The 10,388-nt window shown below is 42.2% G+C and overlaps 1 protein-coding gene across 1 annotated transcript; it reads left to right on the forward strand.

Annotated features, from left to right (window-relative positions):
* The first annotated feature begins 3,955 nt into the window (after positions 1-3,955).
* On the forward strand, positions 3,956-8,938 carry serf2a (small EDRK-rich factor 2a). Its single transcript, XM_066684260.1, has 3 exons — positions 3,956-4,097; positions 4,309-4,417; positions 8,495-8,938. Exons 1-3 carry the CDS (start codon positions 4,091-4,093, stop codon positions 8,559-8,561), a joined length of 183 nt encoding a protein of 60 aa, XP_066540357.1. The 5' UTR covers positions 3,956-4,090; the 3' UTR covers positions 8,562-8,938.
* The last annotated feature ends 1,450 nt before the right edge of the window (positions 8,939-10,388 follow it).

The raw sequence follows: 10,388 nt of genomic DNA on the forward strand, positions 1-10,388 counted from the left end.
TTCAGCGCCGAGACCCACCGACGTACCCATGAGAAAATGGAGGTGTAAACAGAGAGAAACTGAAATATTTTAATGACTGTGCTGTCACTTGTTAATTGAAGCAATAACCTGTAGAGCTTTTCAGAAGACGCCCCTGTGACTAGACTGTGCATTGGAGAAGTGATTCATATATTGTAATGCTGATTTTAATAATGTGACGGCAGCTATTTTAAGGTAAACCAGACCCTACTCTCAATCCTGTTTCATGTGAGGTCCCAGATAGCAATGAATGTATGGCCCAAATATGGCACATCAGCAGTTCTCATATGGCCCAAGTTTGGCCTTGAATGAAGTGTTAACTCAGGGCAAGTCTGGCTGCCGGGACTCTGCCACCATTACTCCACACTAGCAGGTGTTACGACCTGGCCAACTAGGACAGTTTTTTGGGGATATGTATTGTTGGTGTTTTTACAATTAGTGAACCAGAAAAATGATTTCAGGAGTGACCCAGGCCAAAACAACAAACAAAGACTACTTTGAGTACACTAACTAACTTGTGCAGGACGACAACAACAAAGACACAGTGCTAACCTTACTCCCTTGCTACAGATAATCAGAGACAAAACCCCAGTTCCCCAAACAAAATGGCAGCCACTCCATACAACCAGTACTAGTTTAGAAATATATACAATAAACAGATCACAAATAACTATTAGCAAGTCAAACACAAACAGAGTACAACCAAGCAAAAGACAAACAGTCTAGTGTGGACGTCTTCCTGCCGTGTCTGACGTAATCATCTCTTTTATAGTGGAAGGGTGAAGCCAGATCATGGACACAGATTCTGGTATCCGGCATGAGCAGTCAGGAACCCAGGACTGGATCCTAGAACATATGGACAGGATGTGGACAGACTATTCTCAAATGTTTGGTGGTAAACATGGATGAAAGTCTCATAACAGTTTCTTCTTTTCTCATTTTATATGATGCATATTTGCACGTATACAGGCTTGATTTGAAGGGGAATAAAGTCGTAGATTCTGTTGTGTGTCTCTGGTGAACTGTGAAGCTAAGACCTTGAACACGTCCAACACGCGACAACGCAAACTGCCTCAAACACACCAACAAAAGACAATCTTAGAGTGACGTAAGTGACTTGTCGCCTGCTAGTGTGATATCAGGTGATTTGTAAAACAAATCTGACCCACATTATGTCAAGCAAGCCCCGCTGGCACAGGTCCCGCCCACGTAACAGTCACCAGTGTCGTAACTGAGCTGGAAGTACCAAAGATGAGACAGATTTGGCAGAAATGTGTCGGCTATCTTGGGTAAATCCAACAGTCTGACTGATGAAGAGTTATGGGAGACATTAACATAGTTCTAATGGTTAAAAATGGATTATCCTTTACTCATTGGCTGTGTCTGAAAGATCCGAAATGTTGTCATGCAGTATCATGAAGGAAGAAGTTGTCAAAGTACTTCTCTGTATAGGCTAGTGAATATTAGGCTATGTTCACACAGCAGGTAAAAGAGGCCCAAACCTGATGTTTTGGTTCTGCTGTTCTCACTGTGGGTGGCACAGTGGGGCAGCAGGTAGGTGTCGCAGTCAAACAGTTCCATGGTCTTGGAGGTTGTGGGTTTGAGTCCCGCTCCTGGTGACTGTCTGTGAGGAGTGTGGTGTGTTCTCCCTGTGTCTGTGTGGGTTTCCTCTGGGTGACTGTCTGTGAGGAGTGTGGTGTGTTCTCTTTGTGTCTGTGTGGGTTTCCTCCAGGTGACTGTCTGTGAGGAGTGTGGTGTGTTCTCCCTGTGTCTGCGTAGGTTTCCTCTGGGTGACTGTCTTTGAGGAGTGTGGTGTGTTCTCTCTGTGTCTGCGTGGGTTTCCTCCAGGTGACTGTCTGTGAGGAGTGTGGTGTGTTCTCCCTGTGTCTGCGTGGGTTTCCTCCGGGTGACTGTCTGTGAGGAGTGTGGTGTGTTCTCTCTGTGTCTGCGTGGGTTTCCTCCAGGTGACTGTCTGTGAGGAGTGTGGTGTGTTCTCCCCGTGTCTGCGTGGGTTTCCTTCGGTTGACTGTCTGTGAGGAGTGTGGTGTGTTCTCCCTGTGTCTGCGTGGGTTTCCTCCGGGTGACTGTCTGTGAGGAGTGTGATGTGTTCTCTCTGTGTCCGCGTGGGTTTCCTCCGGGTGACTGTCTGTGAGGAGTGTGGTGTGTTCTCCCTGTGTCTGCGTGGGTTTCCTCCGGGTGACTGTCTGTGAGGAGTGTGATGTGTTCTCTCTGTGTCCGCGTGGGTTTCCTCCGGGTGACTGTCTGTGAGGAGTGTGGTGTGTTCTCCCTGTGTCTGCGTGGGTTTCCTCCGGGTAACTGTCTGTGAGGAGTGTGGTGTGTTCTCCCTGTGTCTGTGTGGGTTTCCTTCGGGTGACTGTCTGTGAGGAGTGTGGTGTGTTCTCCCTGTGTCTGCTTGGGTTTTCTCCTGGTGCTCCGGTTTCTTCTCACGCTCCAAAAACACACATTGGTAGGTGGATTGGAGACTCAAATGTGACCGTAGCTGTGAGTGTGTGAATGAATGTATGTGTGTGTGTGTCACTCTGTGTAGGACTTGCGCCCCCTCCAGGGTGAGTTCCTGCCTTGTGCCCAGTGATTCCAGGTAGGCTCCGGACCCACCGCTGCCCTGAACTGGATAAGGGTTACAGATAATGAATGAATGAATGAATGAATGAAAAAGTCAGATTCAGTATGTTTTGTGCTGTTTACACACATACCACACACCCGTTTCACATCTGAAGAAACAGATCAGATTTGGACCATTTTTACCTGCTGTGTGAATATAGCCTTGATGCAACATTATCCTGGAAATGATGTGACATGTTGCTACCTTTCAAACTTTTCTCAAATGCAGTTTGATTACAGGCCCCTCAATGAGGCACCAGATCTGGAGAAAGCAATGACAGAAAGGCATCAAGTTTGCTACCTTCAATTTCAGGCTCAGTGATTGTGTACATCCACAATGACTCAGGAGGTACCCATCAAATTGTTTTCAAAAGAATGACAAATTAAAGCCATGAGAAGCATCAGACAGGGGGCTTTGGCATCTAGTCTGGTTGAAGTATGGATTATAGACTGTAGACATTAGGATAATATACTTTTTATTGTGAATATATATTAAACCAGTTTGTTTTAAAATAAACATATGCAGCAGCAAGTTTATTATTTCATGTGTCCTATGGAGTTTTGCATTTCAATCCTATATATGATATTCGCATATGTGGCAGTATTCATTCATTCATCTACTGTAAGTGATTCATCATAATCCATGTCACAGTGGGTCCAGATCCTAATCACAGACAACATGACCTGGACCAGCCTGGTCTCACCCAGGACACAATTTCACACATTCACCCACTCACTCACTCACTCACTCACACACACCGGTGGACAGTTTCAAACACTCACCCAGTCACTCACTCACACCTGTGGACAGTTTCAAACATTCATCAGTCACTTACTGACTGATCACTCAGCCAATCACTCACTCACTCAGAGGGACAATTTCACACGCTCACATCTGTAGACAATTTCATGAACACACTCACCCAGTCACACGTGCCTGTTGATAATCTCACACTCACCCAGTCACTCACATTACATGAACGACTGGGTGAGGGTGAAATTATTCAAAATGTGTTCCTGCCTTGCATCCAATGCTCTGAACCAAATTCAGTTAAATGGGATGAATGCATGAATTAATAAAGGCATCATTTTATGAATTTTCTATGGCGCAGCATATGCTTTGTGGGTTTAATATGATGTTACACATTAATCGTTTGTCGGTTCTTGTTAAATGAATCGATACCGCAGACGGTTCACTGCTCTCCGTGGCGCAACCGAACCCACTGACATGGAGAGCCACGAAGCACACAATGTCCAATGAGAGTGCGCGGCGGTGTGTGACGTCACGGCTCTGGAGCCAATCACATCCCGCATTTCTTGCATATTTTTCACCGTGGTGAGCTTCGTTGTCAGTCTGTAGGAGAGACGAGCGACTGCAAGCGGTTGAGCGAACGGTTTCTCGGAGGGGAGAAAAGAAAGCGGCCCTTTGGGTGAGCTTACCTGGAACAAAATGACGAGTGAGTATCACCGTTATTTGTTAATATGGATGCGAAGGCCATAACGGTGTGCGTTATTGTCTAAATAGGTTTTAGGGAACGGAGACGCCCTGTGTTTATTGTTTACTGTCTCCGAAAATGCCCTGAGGCGGTAATTAGCAGCGTTAGCTTGAGTCTAACCCATCTCACATTCTAAACTATTCACATGACCTCACTTCTGTCGTGCTTTCAGGGGGAAATCAGCGTGAACTGGCCCGCCAGAAGAATGCCAAGAAGCAAACCGATATGGGCAAGGGCAAAAGAAACGAGGACGGTTTATCTGCTGCAGCCAGGAAGCAGAGGTAACGTTAGTTCACAGCAACATCGCAATAACCACTGCTTTAAATCAACAACATCAGCTCCTGACCTGGGAATTAAACAAAATTAAACACACCGCCGCCTCAGACCTGAGAGTATAAACTTTTATTTGAGGTGAGAAACAGTGCAGAAATTTGCCATTTTCTGCCTGCAAAACCTTAGAGAAAGTTCTGGAAATTTTCGGCCAGGCGCTGTGTTGTTCAGTGGAGAGCAGTCTGAGAGCACAGGCCCCGCCCCCTGGCTCAAAACACTGTACAGGGTGCTTCCATCTTAACAGTGGGTGCCTTCGAAATGGCGTGGTCCGTGTTACTGTAATACACACTGGGGCGCGCGAGAATAGCTTTGACTGTAGTATGTGATTAAAATGCGGTTGTGTAGCACGGATGACATTTTGCTCTGGTCCAGTTTTCCAGTATGCGGCCTATCTGCGTCCCCTGCCAGACTGGCACTGCGCATGCGTAGAACCATGTTTGTCTGCGTGTCCGTGTGTGTATACCAGGTTTATATCACACAGTGAGGACTAAACCCTGTTTACTCTTTTGCAGACTGCCCCCCACTACTTAAATAATTTGGTTAGTGTTGATGATGGTGATACCTTATTTATATAGCATCTAAACATTAAAATGAAGTTATGTTTTTGGGAAATAACAGAAAAAAAAAACAAGAAAAAGAAAAAAAAGAATGATCTTTATTTGTATAGAACATTTCTTACGTGAAAGCAGGTTAATGGAGTTCCTATAAGACATTATATAAAATTGTAAACTGTGACCAGAGCTGAACTGTTCTGAATTAACCACCCCAATGTAATGATTTAACTGTGTTTTACCTTGATTGCAGTTAATGAAGGATTTAGTTGTTGTTGTTTGTTGTCTCATATTTCATTGACACACCAATGTTAAAGGTGGGGTGTGTGTTTCTGATGCGGCTGGGAGCTCCGTCTCTGTGTCTGAGCCGTGCTCTGTTCGTATTCGGTGTGTGATTGTGTTCAGTGTGAAACAGACCGGGGGATTCACTTTGGTCTGAAACTGGTTTTTCTCAGTGTTTACATTTGACTTCTTTATGTTCGGTGTGGTCTTCGGTAAAGTCAGAACACGTCCAAACCACAGACGCAGCGTTTCTCTTTGGTACGAGCCGCTCAAGTCGCTGGGTTCACCTCTGTGTTTAGGTTCTCCTCCATGTGGCGGATTGGACAGGACAGAGTCATGTGACTGCAGCATGGTGGTGTGGTTTTAAAGGGACAGTACATGAACACACAATATTAACAGAATTAAACAATTTAATGTTTTTTTTCTGAAGAAGACTAAGGAATATTCCTCACAGTATAATAGTTGAATTACCCTTATGTTTCAGACTAAATTTAGGTTTATACAAATCTTTTTTAGGAAATGTAGCTTTAATCCAACTTTACTGCTCTGAGGTAAATGTAGTCACTAACACAATTGTCATGGGATGGTGTAGTAGACCGTAATGAACTTCTGCGTACTGGGAGTCAATTACACTAAATAGTGTAGCAGTATGCCGTTTCAAATACACCAGCGTGTTTGTTCTTTTAATTTATGTTGAAAAATGTTTTTAAAATGCCTATATATATATATTAGTCTATACCTTTTACGTTTCAAACCATATGCTTTCTTCTGTAGTCCTTGCAGCCTAAGCTGCTGCAGAGGGGGAAAACATTACTCTAAACCTGGGTCATTTACATATCAGTCCAAAAGACATATCATCAAACACAGCCCTTTGAACCATAATGAACACTAAGGGAAAGAGTGGGGTGTTTTTTTTTTGGGACATGCATTGACAGTGCTACATTTTGCTTTCATCCGCAATAAAAAAAAATCATCTGAATTTTAATCCTCTACACAGTGTGATTCTATTTTTACAGAAACATTAAATAATGATAAATTCTAAAGCTGTTTCAGTCCCTGAAAACATCCTGGATATTTTTAAATGGAAATTGAAAGCTGAAAACACTCCTTAATATCAGTTTGCTCTCCAGCCCTCTCTGAGAACACGCTGCTACCCGGGGTCTAAATCTAAGTGTTCTTTCTAATTAAGCTAATCAGGCTCCTCAGGGCCCACAATGTACATTTACAAATTATTTCTGATGAATGTCTTCTCCAGGTCTAATAAATGTAATTCTGAATTTCAACTGTACTGCACTCGTGTCGATTTAGGGTGGGCGCTCCTGAAATGGGTCACATTTTATATAATCTTTTCCCTGAATAATCACAAGGCGAACATGACTCCACTCTCTCCGAATCTGAGCAATCTCGCACTTCATTCCGACCCTGAAAACGGATAATGCCGGTGCTCTGACAGGAGCTCTAACCTGGCGCTTGCTCCGAACCTCAGACCGAGTAGATCCAGCACTCGTTTTGAACCTCGAACCAACCACTAAACGGGATAAAGCCAGCGCTCGTCCTGAAACTTGGACCGGAAAAAGCCGGTGCTATAAGTAGCTTACATTTATTAAAACGAGGTAACATTTCTATATTGTTATAAGATGTCATTAAATAATATCCTCTACAAAGAACACAGGGTCTGCATATTTCTTGTGCAGAATTACTGTTGTAAATCTGCTAAATTTTACAGGGCAGGGCAAAACTATTCTGTTAAATTATAGCTTTCGTTATTTTTACTTGTATTCAATTATCAAACAAAAAGATATACGGCACTTAATATTCTATAATTTTCCAAATTATTGTTTTAAAGGCTAAGCACCACTTAATGTACCTCCATGAGTATTTCACATTATTGTAGTTACTGACACATATAAGTATGAATTAAAATGAAAAATAGCAGCTTAATTTTCAATTTTATTAAATTGGCGGAAAAACCCGAGCTCGCTACGGAAATTCTTGAACGTAATGCAGCTACGTAGCCGAGTATAATCTGAGACACCGAGTTTAGCAAGTCAAGCTAACGTTAACTAACACCAACTAAAACAGGCGAAGTGAGTGTCCTTACCCTGTTTACCTCCATGTTACAGAGGCTCTTGAACACCTTTCGTTGGTGTCCTTACATGCCCATATTGTTGGAAAAGCGCCAGTGAAATGAGCTACAGATAACGGAGTGAGCGGATGGTCCTTTCCAAAGTGCCCGTTTAAAGTTGACAAATTTAGTCCATTTTCTGGATATTTTGGGATCTTTGGGCCATTTGTTCACAGATGTCCCACTGTACATTGAATGATTGCAGCCAAAAACAACACACCTTTTCGTCATTTTGCATTAAATTAAGTGCAGCTTCTAGAGTTGTTGTCCACCATCTACGTCACAGGCAAGACGCCTATTAGAGTTTCCCAACACCGTTGGGGGGGGGGTCTTTTTTAAAAAAACGGTCTTTTAAACCTTATTCCTTGAATTAGTCAGAAATTTCTGAATGTCAATAAACACAAGTTAGGAACTCCACTGTATTTATTTGTTTGACAAAGCTGGTGCTTAGCCTTTAAAGACTGAACTGATAAAGTTCAAAGAAAGTTGTAAACAGATGACAGGAGTTTTTTGAAGAGTGGTTAATTATGTCACTGCTTTGTTTTCTGTTTTAACTTGGTACTTGCCACATATCACCCAAGTGTAGTATTGTACAAAAAAGGGTTCCTACTTCTCCAGAAGTGCTGAGCCCAGAGCCACAGTGACAGAGACTGTCCTTGGTGTTACAGCCCAGGGAAGCAAAATTACTTAGCATTTTTTTTTACTTTATAAACTACAGCTTCATAGTGATTCTTTTTTTAAATTAAAACATTTATAGGTGTTTAAATGTAGTAAAAGTACAAAAGCAGACTTGACCTGAGCAGTGCACACACAACTGATTGGGTGGTCTTGTTTCAGTGTGTGGGTTGGTGGGCTCTATAGGTCCATATGATGTCCTAATCTAATCCTGTGTGTGGAACAGCCCTCATTCTTTACCATGCGTAACTGTGGTGTATGTAAACTGATGTAATACATGACCAGCAGTTTCCATGTGGGAATGATTTTCTTTCAGGGCACGAGTCTATTTTTGTGATATTGAGGCTTCACTGTTACCTGTTACTAACTGCTCTTCTTGCTTCTCTCTTTTCCAGGGATGCGGAGATAATGCAACAAAAACAAAAGAAGGCCAATGAAAAATCGGAAACAAAATCCAAGTAGCTCCCAAAGAGCTGGAAGGAGTCCGCTCTCACTGAGGGTCCCCCGTAAATGTTATCATCGGTGTTATTAGGCTCCATCGGGATTTTCTTTGTGTTCTCGGTTCCACTGTACAAGACGTTCTTGTACTCTTTGTGTCAGGACATTTTCTATTGTGTAGTTTCAGAATGACGAATCGTTACGATTGAGAATTTGGTTCTTTGCTTCACTGCAGTGTGTGCAGGTCTCACGTTTCTTGATCAGTATTTACAATGTAAAAAGCAAGAATTACAGACCGCTCAGCTTGGAACCAATCTTGTATTTTTTATACCCCCCTCCCTTTCCTTTAAACTTGCTGAATAAATTGTAGATCCTAACCTCACTATGGTTTGTTTTGTGTGCATTTGTGCAGGAGATTGTTTAGAGGTAAACTGACGGTGTCTGTGTTTCACATGCCCTTGCCTTTTGGAACCCGTCCACATCAGGTACAATTTTTGAAAGCAGGTAAAGTGTCTTCAAATTGTGGACTTTGTTCTGCATTCGTGACAAATTTGCATTAAGAGCTTTAACGTTCATGATGTGTATTTTATACGGACAGTTGTGGAGGTTTGGGTGTGAATGTTCTTTCTTTAGTTTCAGAATGACACACAACATAAAGGTAAACATATGTCTCATTAACTAATCTGATGTTGAACTTTGCATTAACTCAAAGGACACAGCGCTTGACTCTAAGACCTTGTCGTATAGCTGGATGATTCCACCAACATTAATATCATGAGATATTTCTTCATTTTGGCCGATACGATGTCGATATAAACAGTGTAAAATCCACTGGAGACTTCCAAGAACAAACATGACACCACCATCAAACAAACCTTTTGTCAGTGTTATTTAAAAAATAAAATTATTTGTGCCCTGACTGTCCATCAGATGCTGTAAATAATGTACTGAAATATTGAAAGTGTTTAAAAATCGTATTGTTATTGAAACATACAACATTTTACATTTGAATAATATATGTATATTGAATTATTGTTAAGCTCTGCCTAGTCACAAGAGCCTGTTGCCATTGTTTCAAGTATAACTTTGGAAGATACGTCTGTAGACTATAGCATAAGCTGTATTAACAGTGCAGGTGTAGGACTATCCTTTTGCAGACCGCTGCTTTGTAAAATTCGGAGAATCGTAGACTATTTTTACATTATCCGGATTTGTGAAAGATGGATCCTAAAGTAAAGTATGGTCTTGCAGAACACCTCGATTTTTCACTGTACTCCATAATAAATGGTTCTTAATGGCAGGGATTCTTTGAAACAATGGACGTGAGAACTTGCTGCAATCCATTTCTGCTTGCACCTGATTAGGTAAACAATGTAGCTACTGGTAGCTACTGCGTTTTTGTATAAATTTGAACTTTCTCCCTGCATTGAGCCTGTACGCTACACTATGGCATAATGAACTGTGTAAGAGCAAGAGGATGTCACAGTGGGGGGGACTACTGACGTGCAGACTGACCAATTAAATGTTTACAGAGAATGTTATCGACCAATGACGGTAGCTCTACAGTCAGACCGTCCAATCAGAAGATTTTAGGCTACTTCACCACGCCCCCTTCTCACTCAAGTGAACCAATCGGAGTAGGGGAGGGCGGGACTAGTTTGTGAACGAAATGCTTCTCGAAATTCTATGTAAACTCTAGAAAGAAAGAAAAAAAAAACGTCCCTGACGTTTGTGAAATTCAGGGAGTTGAACTTGTCCATGCACCACCAGCATTTGCTACAGCTGCTTGATGTAGTTAAGTTCACCATTATTTTGTTATAAACACAGCCCTGTTAAAATTATCACCCTGTT

Source organism: Hoplias malabaricus, chromosome 11 (assembly GCF_029633855.1).
Source record: "Hoplias malabaricus isolate fHopMal1 chromosome 11, fHopMal1.hap1, whole genome shotgun sequence".
NCBI classification, from domain to species: Eukaryota; Metazoa; Chordata; class Actinopteri; order Characiformes; family Erythrinidae; genus Hoplias; species Hoplias malabaricus.